Genomic DNA, 20,338 nt, shown 5'->3' on the forward strand with positions numbered 1-20,338 from the left:
TGTTACCTGTTTTGTGAAAGGGAACAAAGTCTCAGGCCGGGAATCCGCGCTGGGATCTGCACCTTGTCCTTTGCTCTGTCCGCCGCCACCCCGGCGTCAGGGCCAGGCTCAGCCCGCCCCCCAGAGCCAACGGAAGGGCCTCATGGGATGCCGTTTGCTTTTTGTAATGTTTATCAACTTTCAAAACGGATATGTTGTCTATGTAATTTTTAAGAGTGGATCCGATTCTGAGAACTCAAATTAATATGCAAACCAAGTATTTTTAAGCGAAGCCTCTGCAATTGCACTTCCTGTTTTATGCAAACAATCGAAATGCTTTTGCAGCCTAGGTTACAGGCGAGGGGGGGCGTGTTCTTGTCCTCCAGGTGCTTTGTCTGCAGGCAGAGCAAGCGGCAGCTGGAGGAGGAGCGGAAAAGGTCGCTGTACGGCCTGGAGAGCGCTGGTAACGTGGCTGGGCCGGCTCCGCGGTTGGCGGGGGGACCTGCCTGGGGCCCCGGGGCTCGCCCCTCCCCCCCTCCTCTGCAGGGGCACCTGCTTCCACTTCAGCTCCAGGCAGAGTGCGCGGTTGCCTTTGCCAGACTCTGGGGAAAAGAGGGGATTTTGTGGAAGGGCCCATCTTGCCACGTCCCTCCGAACTACTGTTGTAGCACCAGCCAGGCGCCTGTCCCTAGAATGGTCCGGAACGGGGGTCAGCGAGTGGGCTCAGCAGGGCTCCAGAAACTATTCGTGGACGCTGAAATTTGAGTTTCACGTCATTTTCACATGTCACAAGATACTTTCCTTCTTTTGATTTTTTTTTTTCAACCACTTAGAAATGTAAAACCCATTCTTAGCTCGCAGGCCACACCCAGTCAGGTAGGTGGTGGGCCAGATTTGGCGACCCCTGCTCTAGATCGTGGTCCCAAGTCCCAGGCGAGGGCCCGAGAAACAGTTCTGCCTCTCGGGAGGTGACCGCCGGGCACAGCGGCGGGCGCGGTTTTCTTTGCGTTGATGCTGAGAAGCCATCGCATGGTGCGTTTGTAGAGACGACCCCTCCCGGTCATCTCGGGACGCCCGCCTGCCCGGCTCGGATTTAACGTAGCATCTGCGATGCTTCTTCCTGCTTCAGAGGAGGTGGAAGAGTGGAAGGTCGTCTGCGGGCAGTTCCTGGCCATCAACGCCACCAACATGTCCTGTGCTTGTCCCCGGAGCCCCCAGGGGCTCTCCCCGGCCGCCCACCTGGGAGACGGGTCTTCTGACCTCATCCTCATCCGGAAGTGCTCCCGGTTCAACTTCCTGAGGTTTCTCGTCAGGCACACCAACCAGGGCGACCAGGTAAGGCCACCACTGCTTCCACATGGCCTGCGTCGGCGGCCGCTTCTACCTGGGTGACCCCGATCTGTATGTTGTAGGATCGGCTGTGAATTCAAGGGGAAGAAGGACAGATTTTTCTGTTTGCATTTCACCCATTTTAAAGTCTTAGTCATAGTTACTCCTTGTAAAATCTCATTTAAAAATATAAAGTCTTTGAGCAGAGAAACTAGGAGGCGTGAATGTTTCTCTTCCTATGTAAAAACAGAACGAAGTGACGCAGTGCAACCTTCTGTTGCCCTTGCTGGTCACAACAAAATCTTTCAGCTCCCGGAAAGGGGTTCTATTGAGACTCTTCCAGCAAACCTTTCCTTAGTCACTGGCACCCTTGTAGTGACACGGGGCCGGGGAGGGCGAGTCTAACAATACCCAGACAATTGCAACTTCTGATCAGCCTATGATTTTAGTCAAGTTTGTGGCTGTTACATTTTTTTAAGATCTGGGCCAACAGTGTTTTCACGTGGCTTTTAAAATACTGCTCGTTAAGAAGGTAAATAATCGTACAAGTCGCTGCTCAGGAGCCGCGGAGCTCTTTACTCCGTGTCATTCATTGTGGATGGGACCGGGTTGTGAGAGTTGTGGTGACCACTTCTCTTGTCCCCAAGCTGCGGGGCGGGGAGCTGCCGGGAGGCCCCGACGGCTGTCCCGCCCCCAGCGCAGCACCGCTGAGAGCACGTTTCCGTCCTGCTGTCTCTTGGTAGTTTGACTTCACTTTCGTCGAAGTCTATCGCGTCAAGAAGTTCCAGTTTGTGTCGAAGCCTGCGGAGGACAAGGACGGCAGCGTCCGGGGCCGCGGGAAGAAGCGATTGGGGCAGCTGTGTAGCGACCGCCCCCCGTGCTGCTGCGCCGTCTCCAGCAGCGCCTGGAACTGCGACGGGGAGGTTCTGAGCAGCCCTGCCATCGAGGTCAGGTGAGCGAAGGTGGCGCTGGGGCTCTGTGGGCCTGGCACCCTCACAGCCTGAAGCATAAGAGTGAGTCACAGACGCACGTGTGTTTCCCCGGGTGAAATCCCCAGGGAGACGCCGTGACCTCAGGTTTGGAAAGATGCTGAGGGGTCGGTCTTTTCACAGGTCTTGAAGCCCCTCAGTTTTATTTTTCTGTGCCACATCCCGCACTGCCAGCACTGGCGTTCCCTCCCTTGTCTCCTCACTAGTTAAACTAACAAAGCGCCTCTGTGGGCACTTTCCAAGTCCTGGATCCACTGACCACCCGGAGATGCTGCGGCCGTGCTGTGGTCCAGGCACCAGGCCCGCCCCTCCGGCTCTGAACCTACTGGGCCTGCTGTGTTTGGACTTAGGAATCTGAAGTCTGATTATTATATGTATTTATTACATCGCCAGATGAAATAGGAGTGCCAAGAACATGGTTTTTTGCCCCACTGAAAGACACAGTAAAGGAAACTGTTTTTTAGAAAAAGGCTATTGATTGAGGTGTGTGTGTAACAGTTACAAGAGACTGAGGGAGAACTGTAAAGTTCTAGAAGGATTCTGTCCTGTGACCAATGGCTTTAGGATCTTGGTCGACCTTAAGGAATCCAAACTGGACTCTCGCTGGCGATAGCAGGGTGGGTGTTAACACGAGCAAGGCGGTCAGGAGCGAGCCTGCAGGCCCCGCCCCCGCTGCCTGGACGGATGGGTGGCGGGCGCGCCCTTCCATGTTTCAGGGTGCTGCGTAGTATCCCCGTTTATCATCCCCACTTTAAATGGCTTCTCGGCCAACCAGCTGCTGGTCCCAGCTGGGTCTCCTGCCTGTTAGCGTGTAAGCCAAAGCCGCGGGCAGGGGCAGGCTCTCCGGCCTCCCCCAGTCCCCGTCTGCGTGCTCCCGGCTCTTGCGACCAGGATGCGGCCAGTGTGGCAGTGACCGCCCTGCTCACATCTCAGGACAAGAGGCGGCTCCAAGGTCACAAGCGAACCCGCCCTGCCAGTCGTGCGTGCAGGGGTTCGGCTCCTGTAGACTCATTTCACAAGTTAAGGAAACGGAATTATTTTTAATGCCGGCTTATGAATTGCTGAAAGTTAAAAAAGGCATTCTTTTGTGAAATAGATCCTACACGTCTTGATAAAGGTTGCGCTGCCTTGAACAGCGAGCCACTTATTTATGGGGTCTCTGGGACTAACCGTCTCTCAGGAGGCTGTGACGTCATTCATCACGTGGGACGGCGCCACTGCCAGTGGGACCTGAGAGCCCACGCTGACCTGCGAGCCCCCGCTCACGTGCTGTGGCTCTCTGTGGAAGGCGGGCGGTCGGGCTGGCGTGGCGACACTTGTCTTCCGTGACTGCACATTTCCCGCGTCTCCTACTCGCTCGGGCTTGCCCTTCTGGGGACCCTCCCCATGGCCCCGTCAGCTCCGTCCTCATAAGGAGGCCGAGGCAGGGAGAGAGGCGGCTTCTGCTCGCGGGTGGGGCGCCGGAATTAGAACCGGGTCTACGGGGTCCCAGATCTCCACTTGGCCGTCAGCTGCTCTTTGCAGAGTAGGTCTCTCAGGAGTGTCAGGAAGTCGCTCTGCGCCCCGGCCTGTCGCTGCCAGGTGGGACCAGAGACTGCCACGGTGAGACCCACCGTCCTGGTGCGTGAGGCCCACCTCCACCCTCGACCAGCTGGGGGGCCGAGGGTCAGGGGACGCGCAGGGTCTGAGTGTGGCCCTTTGTCTCTGCAGGGTCCACTGCCAGCTGGTCCGGCTCTTTGCACGAGGAATCGAGGAGAACTCGAAGCAGGAGTCGCACCGCTGAGCCGCCGCCTCGCGTCACCGGCCTCGCGTCACCGGCCTCGCGTCACCGGCCTTCTCGCCGTGCTTGCGAAGCGGGAGCGTATTGAAGAAAATTACTGCAGACCAATTACGTTGATATGCATTCAAACTTAGAAATTTATTTTTGATAGTTAAATCTTGATTTTAGAAAAAGCACCTTTTGTCAACAATTCTGTGGACATATTTGGCATTTTCGGTTCTGTGTGGGTCTTTGGGCTGCGTTTCACGTAACTTATCCTCAGCAGGTGGCGCCTGTTGACTTGGGAGCGCCTCTGGCTTCTTAAGATTTCAGCCACGCTGACGGCGCAGATGTTAAAGAGGCCCACTCGTGGCGCTCTCGCAATAACTGTAGGGACAACGCGACGTGAATGCTTTCCGTCGAGGTCACGCCACCAGGACACGAGTGTCTACAGGGTCACCGGTCCGCTTGGCAGGACTTACCCTGTAGTAGCTTGTGATCAAGTTGTGGAAAGTAGTGGGTTCTCTTTGCCTTTGTAGTACCTGCATCTTAACTTGCGATTAAGGCGTTATTACTGGACCCTTCCTGTCCCGGGCGACTACAGTGCAATGTCGGAGTCCTGCCCGAAGCGACGCTTCCAGAGTAGCCCATTCTCGCGAGTGAGAAGAACACTCCCAGTAACGACGCTACCGCAGCTTGAAAAGTCACACTGGTGTTTCTAGACAATCCAGCTGGGAGCGAGGACAAGTCAGGAGCTCTGGAGACGGGCGGCTTGCAAAGCCCTCGCAAGGGTTTTAACTCTTAAATTTGGAATCCCCGAGCTTTCTGTCCGCACAGCGGGGATGCCATAGCTGGGCTTTGTGGGGAGACAGAAAGCAGCCGAGCGCGGTGGGTGAGACGTTGAGACGTTCCTGCGCCAACTGTGTGAACTCCAGCCCGAGCTCCCCACCCCCAGGGGAGGGTCCCACGCCCCGGGGTCCCTTAGGCGCAGCCCCGAGTCTGTACCACGTGGTCCAGGTTTGTTCCTTTCTTACCTTCACAACTTATTTCTATATATTTATTGAAAGTTCTGGCCTTTAAACCAGAAGAGGATGAACGGTGTCCTGTCAGTGTTTTCGTTCGTTTCTGCTCGAGTGCTGGGGCCTCCCCGGGCCCAGGGCCGCCCCTCGCCTGGGCCGCGTTTCGTTGTGTTCGTGCTTTGGTGCGTGGAAGACGCATCTGAAACAGCTTTAGCTGAAACGTGAGAGGGGGCAGCCTCACCTTGGATTTGTGAAGAGGGAGTTTGACTGTTACGAGAGGCAGTGTGAGCGGCCGCCGCCTTTCACGCAGGGTCCGGGCAGCCGCTTTAGCATCTAACAGACATCGTTTATTTCTGGAATGCCTTTGCAGTGATTTCTATTTGGAAGGACACGTGAAATGTCCTGTTTCACCATTCAGTCCCGCCCAGGGCAGCCTCAACAGTGGCTTTTTAGGAGACCACGTTACTAAGTGATTGATTGTGCAAGTTGCATGATTCGATAACTGGCGGGGGAGTGAAAAGTCTGAGGATGAGAAAGGAGATGCTGCCGTCTTGTTGATGTTTGCCCTCGATGGGGAGGGAAGCAAAGGTGCGCGAGCTCTGCGCGGGGGACCGCGGGCGCCGTGGACTTGACGGCGCTGCTTCACCAGGGTCCCTGAGAGGGTCTCCAGTCTTTATCGTCCCTGGGAAATGTTTCCGATCACTGGCCTGCCCTGAAATGCACTGCCAATTGTAGAAAAACCGTCCAGGTCAGAGGGTAGGCATTTTACGTTCAGGAAGAAACCCCACCACGCCACGTGGTTCCCGCGTGCCTTGGCGACGTTCACCGACTGCTTGCCGACATTCAAAATCGCAGACCTGGGCTTCCCTGGTGGCGCAGTGGTTGGGAGTCCGCCTGCCGATGCAGGGGACGCGGGTTCGTGCCCCGGTCCGGGAGGATCCCGCATGCCGCGGAGCGGCTGGGCCCCGTGAGCCTTGGCTGCTGGGCCTGCGCGTCCGGAGCTTGTGCTCCGCGATGGGAGAGGCCGCAGCGGTGAGAGGCCCGCGTACCACAAAAAAAAAAAAAAAAAATCGCAGACCTTGGAGCTGCCCCTGGAGGTTGTGTGGCTGTCCGAGGACCGCCCCGCCCCACCCCGGGGGGGGGCCGTGGATGACCCCGTCACGGGGCCGGAGTACCTTTTGGACCTTGCGGCGCGTGAGGACCCTGAGTGGAGCGACCCCAGCGCCTACACTGTAGGATTTTAAGAAAAAATCAGAACTGATGGCTGGACAGTGAAAACCTGGGGTCGCTGAGCGGCGTTAGTCTAGGTCGGTAACGTCCCGTGTGGCCTGTCGGTGCAGCAGTCAGGCCCCTGGGCGGGCGGCCGGCTCTGTCCTCACTGCGGTCCCGTGTAACAGGGCAGGAGGTGGCTTCATTTCCTTTCTAGTCTTGCTGGCTTCAAGATTAGAAAATGGTGAAATTTGCTCTGATGTGTTTGAGAAGACAAATAAAGCTGTTACTTTGGGCAGGACCTAGCTTCTTTTTTCTCTTACGAGTTTCCCGTTGTTTTTCAAAGCAGAGTATTTTTTGTGAAAACACATACAATTTAAAGAACAAGAGTAAGATGAACAATGAGGTACCTGCCCCCCAAGCCAAGAAACTGAACTTCACCCCCAGGCTCCCTGCGTGCCCTTGTGGACTGAGCCTGCCCTGCCTCCACCGGAGAGGTAACTACTGTTTCAAAATGTGAGGGTATCACTTCCTTGCTTTACCCATGAGAGGGGCTCAGAACGTGGCACCCCGAAATGTGCCACTTTGGCGTAAGGACTGTTCTGAGCGGAAGACAAGATGCCAGAAAGAGCCCTCTGCCCTCCCCCATCTGCCTGAAAGGACATATCTTCCTCTCTGTGAGGGTGTGCCCCCTCTTCTCTCCTGGGCCCGCTTTGTCCCTGGAGACAAAGTGAGCACGGAGGTGGTGCTGCGCCAACAAACCTCAATGAAACAACGCTTCTCCTCCGTTAGCGTCTCCATATAAAATTCCCCAGTACATTAAGTTTACCCTGGAAGCCCAAACTCCCTTCCCTTTGACAGTGGAGGACACTGGGGTCCAGAGCGGGAAGGGGCTGGGCTTCCCGGTTCCAGCGTGTTTGGGGGGTCAGATCTCCGCGAGCCGGACGGCTTTCCCACACACGGGGGGATCTCCCGGACCCTCAGCTCCCCCGCAGAGGCTGCTCCCCGAGATTCCGGCGGCCTTCAGGGTCGCCTCACCCCTCACTCCAGTCTCTGTTACAGCGAAGGATGTCGGACTCGGCTTTGCCCATTGGCTAAATACTGTGGGGAGAACAGGATTACAACCCTGGGCTCATCGTGAGCGCCCCTCTTTGGTCAGCGTGTGACCTTATTTATTTACCCATCACACATCCCCACATGCTGTGTTATTAACAGTAAGGACCTATGAAGAGAACCCCGGTTCAAGAGCAGGAAAGTTCATTTCATCTCCCTCTGTGTTCCCTTCCACACCCGCTACCCTGGGGTGACCGCTCTCCTGATTTGCAGCGAGTGGTGGCTTCTGCTGGGAGCCCTGCTGGGGCTCTGTCGCCCCAGGAACAAAGGCCCAAGTTCTACAGGGGCACCAACGGCCCCTTTTTTTTGTCCCTTGGACCCCCAGGTAAAAGGTAAAGCCAAGAGCAGCCTTCAGAGCTGTGCCCTGAAAGGCACACAGTGAAACATACGGGCCTGCGGAGGAAACCACGGGGACTGAAGAAGGTTGCTGCGCGTTTTCAACAGTGACCAGCCTCGTGTGTGCTGCTTTACCGACACGTGAAATAACGAAACCTCTGTAAAATGCGCGAATCGGGGCCGTTACCTGGGGAGGCCCACCTGCGCGGCGGGTGGGAGTCTCCCCCACCACCACCACGCCCTGAGCTCCCGACCCTTCCTCACCCCACGTTCCCCTCCAGGGAGCGGGGTTCGCTGTGGACGAGAGGGCAGCTGGAGGCACGGGCGTCGGGCTGGCCCTGCGGGGCCAGGGGCGCACGTGGGCTGTCGGAAGAGGGCCCGCCACGAAGAGGGGCAAAGGCTGAGAGGGAGCTTCAAGCGTAGGTAGGGGACCAGGAGGTTTATTTTAGCTGCAAAATCACAGCCTGGGTGTGTCGTCAGAAGAGTCACTGGTGAGGGGACAGCACTCCCGGGGGTGTCTGTCTGATGTCTGCCAGGTTCCCCAGGGACCGCTGTCCCGTCACTGCTGTGTCCAGCACCTAGGACAGCGCCGGAAGTGGACGGATGGACAGGTGGATGGATGGATGAAGGGATAGGTGGACGGATGTGGTATCCAAGGCCGCCCCCCTCACCACGGAGCTGGCCCACTGGACCTGGTTTCCATCCAGCTCTGGCCACTCCCTGAGGGACCTGGGCAGGCCTCTGCCTCCCAGGGGCTCAGGGTGCAGGGGGCCCTTGGGTGTCTGTCCCCAGCACAGGTCAGCGTGCGACCTTGGGGGGGGGGGGGTCTCAGAAGCCAGGTAGGTTCCTGCATCCCTCTGGGTCCAGTGCCAGCAACTGGACCAGCTGAGCCACAAGCTCTACTAAGGACCCTTCTGCCCAGGGGCCCCTCAGCCTCAGACCTCGGGGAGGGCTGCAAGCAGCAGCTGGTCCCAGGGATGCCCAGGGCCCCCGAGGGGAGGCGCCTCTGGGCGGGGCCAGGACCTGTACCCCAAACTGCAAGTGCTGCTTCGGCCCCATCCCTGAGCTCCCCCGCCCCCGTGGCATGTGCCAGCCCCTGGACGCTCCTCCCCCACTGGCCACCACCCATCCTTGGCTTCCTTCTTCTGGAAGCTGGGCCCCTGCCTCCCTCCTCCCAATGTCTACAGCTTCCCCCGCCCCCAGCCCACTCCCTGGGTGCCCACCTCACTCCTCCGCCTTGGTGCTGAAATCCCCACTGCCCTCTAGTGCTAGTGGCCACAGGGACCCTGGGCCACCGCAAGGGGCCCGTGGTGCCAGCCTGTCCCACTCCAGGTGCCCACGGTGCGCGGGGACCCTGCCAGGAAAACTGAGCCCCCCGACCTTAGCACAAAGCATTACAGGTTTATTTAAATAAAAATTTATAATTTATACAAGACTTTTTCTTTAAAAAAATGTTACGGGGCATGTTTTTCATCAGTACTTCATACAGTACAATCCTTTTGTTGAACAAAAGTTACACTGGTAACGAGTATTTACAGATCCAGTAGACTGAGCTCCAGACAGAAAAAACTGAACATTCATTCTAGTTCAGTGATTAGTCGCAGAAATTAAACAACTCAATAAAACTCCAGGCTCTCCCCGACAGGGAGCCCGCACAGGCCCGTGCTCTTCCCGGCAGGGGCCCTGGGCTTCCGAAGAGGGACCTGCCGTGGGCCACTGTGCGGCTGAGGACGGCCACCCCGCACGCGGTCAGTTTTCACCTCCCTTGCTCCTCAGAAGGGACTCAAACCAAACCACGCCACTCTGAAGGAGGCAAGTCCATTCCACGCAGGGCCACACCCATAGTGCGTGGGGACAGAGTCCCACGGTGCTGACGGGGACACGTGTCGAGCCCACGGCAGCCCCGGGGAGCGGGGCTTGAGCAGCGCCCACAGGCGTCGCCCCGCAGTCACCCTGGGCCAGTTCCGGGCCCACCCTGCCTTGCCCCGGGCACAGAGGGGGTCCCCCACCGGGTGTGAGCCCCGCAGCCCCCCCAGAACCCGGTCCGCCCGCACCGACTGTGGGGCAAAGCCCAGGTCTCGGGCGGGCTCTGCCTTCGTCTCTGAAGGGTCACAAGACACCAACGCCAGGGAGACCAGGAGCTGGGCGGCCACCGCAGGGCCCCGGGACCTCACGACTGGGCCGGGGCGTGTGCTTGTCTGGCTGGTGGGTGTGGCTCCCGAGCGCACTCCGCGGGGTCCCCCCACCAAGGGGTGACAGGGGTGACGCCACTGAATCGCCCGCCCAACCAGCAAATGGGGAGCAAAGGTAAAAATTACGTCTGAAAAACGATACAAAAATAAGAAAAACAGCTTGCTCTCTGTAAAAAATATAATCTTCTGTTTCTTCAAAAAACAACGATCTCCGTGACACCCAGAGGACTCAGGACAAGCTGAGGGGCCGGAGGTGCCCGTGTCGGGAGTGTGCCGAGCTCGGGTGGCCCCGCCGTCTCCTGGGCGTGTCCGTCCCCGAGGCCTTTGGCCAGTCAGTCCCAATGGGACACCGCGCCTGCGAGACGCGCGCTCTGACCTCCCCGAGAGTGAGGGCTCTCCCCGCTCCCCGCCGAGTGTGTGCAGGCACTAGGGCTGCGGACCCCGACCTCTGGGCTCTGCTCGCGGTCACTCCCCAAAGCCGGCCGACCTCCCCAGCGTCCCCGCACAGCCCCCGTGGGCAGGCCTTCTGCCAGCCTGGGCCCCCTCGGGCCTGAGGCGCTCTGTCCACTCCCACCCCAGCACAGCAGCCTGGAGGCGGGGGCGGCCCCGGGGCTCGGAGCACCCCCGAAGCGGCCGTCCTCCTGGGCCTTTGCACCGCACGGCACTCTGCCTCCTCCTGAGGAGCTGATCTCGGGCCCCCGGCCAGCTGGTCAGCACCGCGCTCCCAGGACGTGCACGGGGGTCTCCCTAAAGGACGGGCCCGTTCATGGCGCTGGCCAGGGGCCCCCACGTCGCCTGTCGCCGGCGTCCTTCACCCCGGGGAGGGCCCCGTGTGCTCCTCATATGGCTTTGGTGTGGCAGAGCTGCTGGCCTCCGAGAGCCGGGGTGCGGCCGCACCGGTCTCCACCCGGTGGGGACAGAGAAGGCGCAGCTGTGCTTGGCGGTGTGTCCTGCGTGTCATCCTTCCCGGTGGCCTCGCGTCCGCAAGACGCGCCCTCGAGAGTCCCGACCCCTAAGCGAAGGGGTCTGTAAAACGCAGGGTCAACACAATAGAAACCACAGATCGGGGGTGGGGGGGGGTTATTGCAAAAGATCACGAGGATGTCCAATTTTTCTCCACTACCGAATTGTTAAAAAAAGAAAAACTCGCAGCGACGTCCCGGCGAGCCAACACTAGCTGTCACTGCCTGATGCCGCTGCCGCCGTGATCTTCATGTACTGGCTGAAGATGGTCTCGAACGCCTCGTCTCTGTGCACCATGGCGCCGAACACCAGCGGCTGGCGGGGAGGGGGAGCACCGGCAGCGTGTCCACGCGCGGCCAGGTCCACACAGAGCCGCCGCCGCCCCCGCCCAGCACCTGCGCTGGGCCGCAGCCTCCTGCCCAGGGAGGGAGGGGATTCCCAGGCCCCTCTGCCCGGCCGCAAGCCTGGCCGACCTGCGCTCAGAGCCACGCCCGGCCCCCCGCCGCCGCCGCCGCCGCCGCCGCCGCCGCCTCCCCGGCCCCCGCCCAGCACTTACTTTCTGTGTTGATGGCGTGGACACGGCAATCCCCATGCCCGACCCCGGGAGGACGGAGAGGACCTTGTACTGAAAGCCAACGGCGTGCCTGTCACCACGGGCCCCCCTGGAGATGGGGCCACCCTCCCCACACCCCAGGGTGCTCTCCACGGAGCCCCAGACGGGCCTGGGCCTCCCCAGCCAGCAGAGGACGAGGACTGACAGTGTGAGCGGAGCACTAGACCTGCTGACACACCCGCCCAGCCTCGCCGGGGCCCCCCAAGGAGCACCACGTGGGGGGAGCAGGTCCCCCAACCCAATCTTGCTCCTCCGACCACACATGTCTCTGGGAGGGAGGGACCCACCACAGCCACAGGGGTGCTCCTGACACACCCTCAGAGGGAAGGAGACGCTACCCAGCGGACCCCTGGGGGCCCACCCAGGAGGCCCAGAGGGGGCGTGGGTGGACCTGCCCCCCCCCCCCCCCCCCGCCAGGTGTGTGTGTCAGGCTCTGCGCACACCTGTACCTGCTCCACGTGACACGAGGGAAAGTGCTGGGAAGCGCCGGAGACGGGACAGCCTGCCCCAGGGGAGTGTCTCAGGGCCAAGGGGCAGATGGCTGCCGGGGCCCAGCTCACTGCCCACCCCACCCCCATACACACCGTCCGTGCGAGGACACCAGACGCCGGTCCACCCGGCAGAAGAGAGCGCACAGCCCGCGGCACGTGGATACCCCACGACGGGCCGCGGGGCTCCGCACAGACACCGCCTAGAAGCGGGGCCCTGCCGCGGGGAGAAACGACGCCTGCCCGACAGTCCAGACGGCACCCCTCGTTTTGTTCTAATCGCACCCCGCTCCCAACTCGACCGCCGGCTTCGCGACCCCGCCGCTCCTCCGCTCCTGAGACTGGGGGTGAGGGCGAGCAGGGGCCGCACCCACCTTCTGGATGTCCGTGATGTCCACCAGCTTGATGACTTTGTTCCTCTTGGAGAAGCCGGACTTGGAGCTTTCGAAGCACAGGTAACTACCGGCGGCAGGGGGCAGGGGTGGACAGAGCACAGCCCAGCAGGTGAGCCAGAGGGGACCGTGCCCGGCGGCTGCAGCCACAGCCCAGACACAGGGCCCCTCACCTGCCGCGACGCGCTGGCCTCTTACAACCGATTTCATTTGTACCGAGTCTCGCAGCTTCTCGGGTTCAAACCCCACTGCTCTACACTAAACCCGACTCACGTTCCCGTGACGTGAGCATCCCCAGGACGCCCAACAAGAGACCTGTGTGTCGGTCTCCTCGGCCAGTTCCTCCAGCGAGGTGGCAGAGACGAACAGGTGGTCCTTGGCTGAAAGTCGGGGGCAAGGTGGCCGAGGGACCCCAGGGCTAAGAACAGACCCCAGCCTGCACCTGCTCCGCCCCCTCCCACCCCTGGGGGTAGCTGGGCCGCTACACCCCAGAAGGAGGGTAACAAGAACCCTGCTGCCGCCCTAGGGCCAGGGCCCTGGCTGGGGGAACCGCACGGTTCCCGCCACACGACGTTGAGCACCCAGACCAGGGCATCCCGGGGCCTGGGGAAATGACGGTGTGCAGCCCCGGCTGCGTCCAGCTCAGAGGCAGCACCTCCCCACCCGGGGGCCCGCGAGCCAGCAGGAGCTGGGGTCTCGGCAGGGCTAGGGGTCCCCACGGCTGGGCCGGCCTGGACCGCGGGGCCCGCGAGGAGCCCCCTCTAATCCTGGCCCCCGCCGGGGGGCGCGCCCGCCCGCAGCCGCCGGCAGCCTCACTCACTTCTCCGTCACGTACAGGACCCCGTTCCTGATGTAGTCGGTGGGCATCTTGCGGTCCCTGTTGATCAAGCAGCACCGCCAGCCGCTCTCACACGCTGACGGGGACAAAAGCGGCCCGTGACCTTTCCTACTGGAAATACCCGCCCTCTGACTCGACGCTGGAACCCTCAAGCCCTGGCTTCTCAAGGATGCGCTGACGTTCACCCTCCACCAGCAGAGGAAACCCACAGTGGGAGGAAAGTGGCCTGTGAGAGCCTCCGGAAAGCAGATGTTTCCCCTCCCATGTCAACGCGCAGGGATTTTGTTGTTTTTTATTTTTAAAGGAAAAGCACAATTTAAATAAATCCAACTACGACCACGACCCTCAAGGTTCACGGTCTGGGTCAGCAGAAAAGGGGCTCAGGAGAAGGTCAAAAGTTAAATTCTCCAAAGTTCTCTTTCTGCAGTTGGTATCACACACGACACGGGCCAAGCCGTTTAAGGGCCCCCGACCCGCCGCACGGAGAGCCGGGCAGCGCAGGAGTTTCGGGGGAGGCCGAGCAGGGCCCTGGTCTCCCGAGTCCCCTGTCACCACCCAGCCTTCTAGGAGGCCACAGCAAGGGACGAGCTGGCCAAGGCGGGACCGGGAAGCCCCTGCACGCGTGGCGCTCTGCGGCTCCGCTTCGGGGCCGGCCGGCCTGCCTTTCCGCTGTCAAGCCACCCACTGCAGACGCGCTCGGCCCCTCCGACCCACCCGCCCAGGACGCCCCGGAAGGCGGAGGCGGGCGGCCGGCCCTCCCTCGGCCCCCGTCGGGCCCCCCAGCACTGGGGCGGGCGACCCCGCCTGGCCTGGCCACGGGCTCAGTACACACGTACCTGCCAGCGGACGCTCGTTTTCTGTCAAGTTAAAGATTTCATGGAAATTGCTCTTCTTGGCGCCGTGGACGCGGCTGGCATCCTCGTCCTTGCTCAGGCCGGCGGGCGCGCTGGACACGTAGCTCCGCGAGGAGGCCGTCTGTGGCTGCCGAGGGCACACGACGTCCCGTCAGCCCCGCCGGCCGGGGTCGGGGGGATGGGCGGGCGGGGGAGAGCGGGGCCGCTCGGGACGCACGCACGCAGCCTCGCCTCGCCCCGCCCAGGCCCCACCGCGCACACGTGGACGGACTAGCGGAGAGGCAGGCACACCCAGACGTGGGGTCGCGTCCTCCTCGCCCACGAGCCCCCGCCTGGGCAGAGCAGCCCGGCTGCGGCGGGCAGACCCTCTCCCCGCGACGGCACGCCCCAGGCACTGTGCCGAGCCCGACCCAGCACGTGCGGTCAGTGCGGAACCGTCCGGCGCTCACGCCCGCGCTGCGGACACCGGGACCGGCCGCAGGACAGGCCACCGAGAGCAAGGTTGGCAAGTCAAACGGAGTCAGACCACAGCAACGCGCGGCATCAGGGCACGGCGTGGGGGTGTGGGTACCACACGGACACCGTACCTTGTCGTGTCCGACAGCTGGCCGGACGGGACCACACGCACGTGCGGCCACGGAAGGAAAGGTGGGTCCTCGTGACACGAGGCGGTAAACACCAGCTGAGCAAGCAGCACGCGCAGACACACGGCCGCGGGACGCCCTGGTGGGGTCGCCCCCCACCCCGGGAAGCCCACCCCCAGCCTCTCGGGTCTATGACACTCAGGGAGCCGGGCTGCCTGCTCTTGGGCCTCACCCCTTGGGTCCACCTCCGTCTGCGTGACCAGAGCCCACCCACCGGCTCCCCAAGGTGCAGGCTGCTCCTGCCTGCCCGGCCGCACACCTGGCTTGCGAGTCTGGGGCCCCAACAAGCTTTGTTGTCCTAGAACCCAGGAAGCCTGACCCACACTTGACCCAGAGCTTCCCTCCCACGGACAAAAGCATCAGTTCCCAGACAACCTTTCTTCAGAGAACACTCATACACGAGACTCTGAAATCCAACGTCACCCCCTCCAGGAAGCCCTTCCATACCTCCATGGGAGTCCTATTGAGCCCAGAACGTCCCCACTAGTCTGAGACCCCAGGAAGAGCACCAAGGCCAGCTTGCCCTCCTCGTCCTGGCTCTGGACAGGGTGCCTAATGCCCACACGGCCTCCCACCTAGTCCCAGCCCATGAGCTCAAAATGTGCCCATCTCGGCCTTGCTGTTCGCTTGCTGGGAACAGCAGGGACCTGGCACCCACCCAGAGATCAGTCACTCCCAGGGCTCCCCGCTCCCAAGGCTCCCAGGGTCTTGGCAGTCACGGCCAACGCCCTGTGCCCTCCTGCCCTTGGCCTGGGGGCCGGCCTCGCCTGGCGGGGCCCACTCCCCAGCCAGTCTAGGTGGGTAGGGGCCCCCCGACCAGCCTCCAAGCTCTGCACAGCCTCCCGCAGCAGCTGTCCCCTGCCCAGGGCTGGCCGGCCCCAGGGTTCCCGCCCTGGACCTTGGGACAGCAGAGCCGGTCACAGTGAATCCACCCCCGCAGTTGTCTTAAGTTGTCTGTTTCAAGGGCCCCGAAAATCAGACACCAGCCTCCCCACAAGCCGGAAGTGAGGGACAGCGGAGTGTGGCCGGCGCATCTCCCGGCCACTGCGGGGCCTACCCTGCGTGACACGGCGGTGCTGGAGCGCTCCTTGAGCTGGGGGTCCGTAGGGAGGCTCTTCCAGATGATGTAGGGAGTGTCATACTTGGCTCTCAGCCTCGGGCAGCGTTTGAAGATAAAATCGATGACAAAAAGCTTGATTCCGGCATAGAGTCCTGGGGGCAGAATGAGGTCCCGTTTCTCCAGGATCCTGCGGCCCTGCCCCCGTGGCCAGCACAGCGGTCCCCGCCCCGCCGGGCACTCCATGGAGGGCCTCCCGGGACCCAGGTGTGGGCCGATGGTCCTGGGGTGGTTACACATGGCAGGGAAGTGACCCCAGCTGAAAGGGAAGCCACTTCTGTGTATGTTGTTACCTCTAACCCAGAGGTGGCTCAGGCCAAACACTAACCTGTCCCTAACGAGTCACCATCCTCCAAAGGGGACGTGAGCAGGACTTCGGGGGACCCGTCCCCAGCCTGCCCGCCCCTGACTCGGTGAGCCGGCAGTGACGGCCAGGGGCTCCCGCCTCCCGGTCAGGGCACCTGCGTTGGCCCAGGTCCCCAGAGAAACGAGACAGCCCGGAGCACGCTGCACTTGCGTTGGCGTTTGTCATTCCCCCCACGGCCTCACTTGCCTGCCCTGGTTTTCCTGGTGAGGAGTGCCGTGAGGGGGCGAGAGACTGAGGACCCACCTGCACACTGGGGGCCGAAGGGCAGGTGGGCACAGTGCCCAGACCATGAGGCCCCCGAACTGTGTGACCGCCACAGCCAACACTCCAGCTCAGGCGGGGCACCCCCTGCCCGCCCCCCACCCACACACCGTGGACGGCGCGTCGCGCTGACCGTCCACAGGCTCCTTACCCACGGCCAGCCCCACCAGGCGGTAGGGGAAGAAGCAGGAGGCGAGGAAGGCGGCCCACAGCGCGATGTACAGCTTCTGGGTGATCTCAGGCTGCACCCACATGAACAGGCTGGAGAGGAGAGGGGAGGTTCAGCAGGTGGCGGGCGCAGCCTAGACGCGGCCGGCCAGGGGCTGACAACTTACTTCTTGATCTTTTCCAAGATGTCAGCCATCTTGCCAAAGAGGTTCTGTGTGAAGAAGCAGCTGTGGTCACGACACACCCCCGGGGCCACAGGGCAATGCTGGAGACGCCCAGCACCCGGGAGACCACGGCCGGCACCACGGAGCCCGTGGTCCTGCCCAGCCGCTCCCAGGCCGAGGACCGGGTGATGGTCCGGTCCGAATCATGGGTTAAGGCACCGCTCGAGATGAGGGACCCAGGCCCGCACCCTCCCAGGAGCTCGCCTGGCACTGGTCAGGAGGGCCTCCACCAACTGGGGCACCGGCGTCAGACCAAGCCAAGAGGGCCGTCCCCACCAACCGGGTTGTCTCGGGTGTCAGCACCCAGACAAGCCAGGTCTGGAGGGCTGGGTAGCTGGGGTCCCCCAACCTGGAGCCCGGCAGCGGTACCTGGGCTTTCTGGGCAACGTCCAGCACGAGCTGGAACTTCTCAGACACGGTCAGGTCTTCCTTTGGAGGCTCCTTCAGTCAAAGGGGAAAGAGAATTTCCACTGAAATTGATCAGTTCAGAGAAATTACTGACAAAAACAGCAAGGAGGCCTCCCAGCCCAGGCAGGGACCAGGTCTCTGCTGCCCCGACACAGAGGGACGGGCATCCCTGGGGGGCCCAGCCCGAGGGAGCAGCATGGGCAGCTGTGCTAGCTGACACCCGTCTGGTGCCTGAGAGGGTGGTAGGCAGCCCCCCAGGTGGGCAGGGCTGCTTGAACAGATCACCTTCAGAGGCGCATCTGAGACCACAGAGCCCGCACCCACCCGCGCTTTACAGGCGGGGGAACTGAGGCGCCAGCAGGGCGCCGACCTCGTCCTGCTTGTCTGAGTTCATTCAGCGAGAACCTCCCTAAGACTCCAGGTACCAGGGCCAAAGGGCACGGGCCTGCCTCCCCAGAGACACCCTCCCTGACCCTGTCTAAAGGGGCCCCTGCAGACACCACCACATCCTGCACCCCTCCCGTGTACTCCACGCACATGGTAGGTGCTCAAACACCCGATGAAGCCCATGGACGCACCATGGCCTCCCTCCTGCCTGTGCCCGGTGGTTCAGCCCCACGGGCCAGAGTCCCCCGTAGAGTGGTGGGCAAACTTTCTGTAAAGGGCCAGGTGATAAGCCAGGCTGCTGCAGCCCCAAAGCAGCCAGAGCGTAAACAAACAGGCGTGACGGACACCAATAAAAACTGGTCCAGCCCGTCCATCGTTCACCTCCCTCCACGGGAGGCTGTGAGTGGCTACAGGGGCCCCCTCCCTACCTCCCCTCCACATCACGTCCCAGCTGAGGAGGGTCAGGTCAAGCCAGGCCCGGCCAGGCCGACCTGCCTCCCACGCAGCCAAGCCCAGGCTCGTGAAGGGCGCTCGGGCATCAGCCGGCGAGGGGTCAGGGTGCGGCCACGCAGGGCTCCGGGTGGGGGCGGCTGGCCTCCGCCCCGACCTCTCCTCGCCGGGCAGGGCTCCCCGCCGGCGTCCACGCAGCCGCACCTGGAGGCCTCGGGGGACCCGCGGCCCCCGCACGGCCCTGGCAGGTAGAGCCTGGCCCCCCTGGTGACGGAGCCCCTCCCAGGACTCACCACCGCTTCGGACACTTCAGGCACGATGCTCCACTGTATCCTCCAGCCCCTGAAAACCAGGAGACGGCGCGCCTGTACCACAGCTCGCCGGCAGGCGGCGCCGCACGGGTGACGTCAGGTCACCAGGCCTGCGCTCCCGACGAGGAGCCGCCCCCAGAAACTACGGCCACTGGGACAGGAGCTTCAGAAGCACCCGGCCATCTGCCAAGACCAGCGGGACCCCCTCCTAGGCTCCAGAGAGGAGATGACCCAGGTCACCCCCACAGACCCCTCCCCGGGGGCCCTCCTCGGGGTGGGCACACATTTACAAGCACCCAGAGGTGACGGGCCTCTCAAAGTCAGTCAAGGAAGTGGCAACGGCAACAACTTTAGTGAACCACGTCTAGTCTGGGCACGGAGAACCCTTTCATAAGCGCTTAAAAGTTTTCTAAGAGAAACATTTTCAAATGAACCAACTTAGGCAACCGCAGAGAAGCACCTAGAAAAACAGTGTAGAAAGTGAACTTTGGAACGGCTCAGTGAAAATACAGAAGGCAGGGCCTCCTCTTAGGCCCGACGTGAAGCTGGGGTTCACTCTGTGGGGTGACCTCAGGTCCACACAGACCCGGGAGGGCCCGGGGACGCGGGGTTCCCACCCCAGCGTGCTGGCTTCCAATAGCGCCGCCCGCCCCCGGCCTCGAGATGGAAAGCGGGTGCTCGGAGAGGGCACAGGGAAGACACTGCGTGGCCCCGGGCTCACTGAGTCCCAGCGCCTCTCCGGCACCTGCACCCCGACCAGTGGGCACCTCCCAGGGCACAGAGCTGCTGCAGCCCCGTCAACCACGCCTCCGCCCACTGGGATATCACTGTTGAGGTGTGTGTGGAGGGGGGACTTTCCTGCCCAAAAGCAGCACGACCGGAGGAGGGGCCGGAGTGGCCCCAGAGCCGGCACCCACTGGCAGCCTGCTGGACAGAGCTGCTGGGGTTTGGGGATCACCCTGCCCGCTGCAGCAAACCATCCTCCTGGGGGCTCGGGGACTATTAGAGGACAACCTCCCAAAACGCCAGCACGTGACACAGAGCCGGTTCGGCACGTGCCCTGCCGTGCGTGTAACGCAGGAAGACGGCACAGCCGCGCACACATAGCACACCGGCGCACCTACCTGGCTATGAGGTAATTGAGGGATAACCTCAAAATTGCTAGAAATAAGAACATGGGGATGGCCCAGCCATGCCACACGGCATTCATGTACACCTGCGGGTTTGGAGAGAAACGGGTCGGGAGGGAGACGGTTAGGCGACCTGCCCGCGTGGGTCAGGGCAGACCAGATCCCTCTCTCCCCCAGCCAGGCGGGCCGCACTCGCAGGTAGGGAGACCAGGCCCCAGCGGCCCTCCGCAGGCCCGAGGACCAGGGCACGCAGCGCAGACAAACCCGCTCAGGGAGGAGGTGAGGCGGAAACACTGCTCTGGGTGGGCTGGGAGCGGTTATGCCCCGGAAGGAGCAGCCTGGACGTGGCCCGGGATCACAGGAGGAGGGCTGACCCCACAGAGAGGTCCTGGCCCACCGCCGCTGGGGGCCCACCTGGCAGAGCCGGAGGCATCCGCGTACCCAGCACTGCTGACAGTCTACCCCGCGCCACAGGGCAGGCAGGGTGCTGGGCATAGCGCTAGCACTCAGAGAGGGTAGGGGACGGACGCAGCGGGTTCAGGAGGAGGCCCGGCAGGTGGTCTGAACGGCGGGCAGGGTTAGCTCAGCCGTAACGCACAGGCGGAACTAGGGACCTGGGACCCAAAGCAGCCGAGGCCCCACGGAGCAGAGTGCTTGTGAAGGGTGGCCGGAGGAGACCCCCGGGTGAAGGGGGCTGGCCCCTGGCCACCACGGCCTGTCCTCTGCGTGTGCACACAACACCCATCTCCCTGGGGCTTCAGGGCGGCCCTCAGGACCCTCTCAGGCGGAGGCCACCTA

The 20,338-nt window shown here is 62.2% G+C and overlaps 2 protein-coding genes across 9 annotated transcripts in view; one reads left to right on the forward strand and one right to left on the reverse strand.

The window, feature by feature from the left end:
- Positions 1–6,585, forward strand: part of CERK (ceramide kinase) — a 51,417-nt gene extending 44,832 nt beyond the window's left edge. For both annotated transcript variants that reach the window (XM_032644262.1, XM_032644263.1), the window contains exons 8-11: positions 366–442; positions 1,109–1,314; positions 2,052–2,260; positions 4,008–6,585. In XM_032644262.1, the coding sequence (XP_032500153.1) occupies positions 366–442; positions 1,109–1,314; positions 2,052–2,260; positions 4,008–4,080 (565 nt within the window). In that variant the 3' untranslated portion in view covers positions 4,081–6,585. The remainder of the gene's footprint in view (positions 1–365; positions 443–1,108; positions 1,315–2,051; positions 2,261–4,007) is intronic.
- Positions 6,586–9,114: 2,529 nt separating this feature from the next.
- GRAMD4 (GRAM domain containing 4) overlaps positions 9,115–20,338 on the reverse strand; it is a 78,091-nt gene continuing 66,867 nt past the window's right edge. For 6 of the 7 annotated variants that reach the window (XM_032644264.1, XM_032644267.1, XM_032644266.1 and 3 more), the window contains 11 exons: positions 19,535–19,626; positions 18,393–18,441; positions 17,224–17,295; positions 16,798–16,841; positions 16,614–16,723; positions 15,775–15,929; positions 14,056–14,200; positions 13,202–13,295; positions 12,364–12,448; positions 11,445–11,513; positions 9,115–11,203 (listed from right to left, as the gene is read on the reverse strand). In XM_032644264.1, the coding sequence (XP_032500155.1) occupies positions 11,099–11,203; positions 11,445–11,513; positions 12,364–12,448; positions 13,202–13,295; positions 14,056–14,200; positions 15,775–15,929; positions 16,614–16,723; positions 16,798–16,841; positions 17,224–17,295; positions 18,393–18,441; positions 19,535–19,626 (1,020 nt within the window). In that variant the 3' untranslated portion in view covers positions 9,115–11,098. Of the gene's footprint in view, positions 11,204–11,444; positions 11,514–12,363; positions 12,449–13,201; positions 13,296–14,055; positions 14,201–15,774; positions 15,930–16,613; positions 16,724–16,797; positions 16,842–17,223; positions 17,296–18,392; positions 18,442–19,534; positions 19,627–20,338 lie in introns of those variants that run through there. The other variant, XR_004351625.1, reaches the window with a different exon arrangement.

This window comes from Phocoena sinus, chromosome 10, assembly GCF_008692025.1.
Source record: "Phocoena sinus isolate mPhoSin1 chromosome 10, mPhoSin1.pri, whole genome shotgun sequence".
Taxonomy (NCBI): domain Eukaryota; kingdom Metazoa; phylum Chordata; class Mammalia; order Artiodactyla; family Phocoenidae; genus Phocoena; species Phocoena sinus.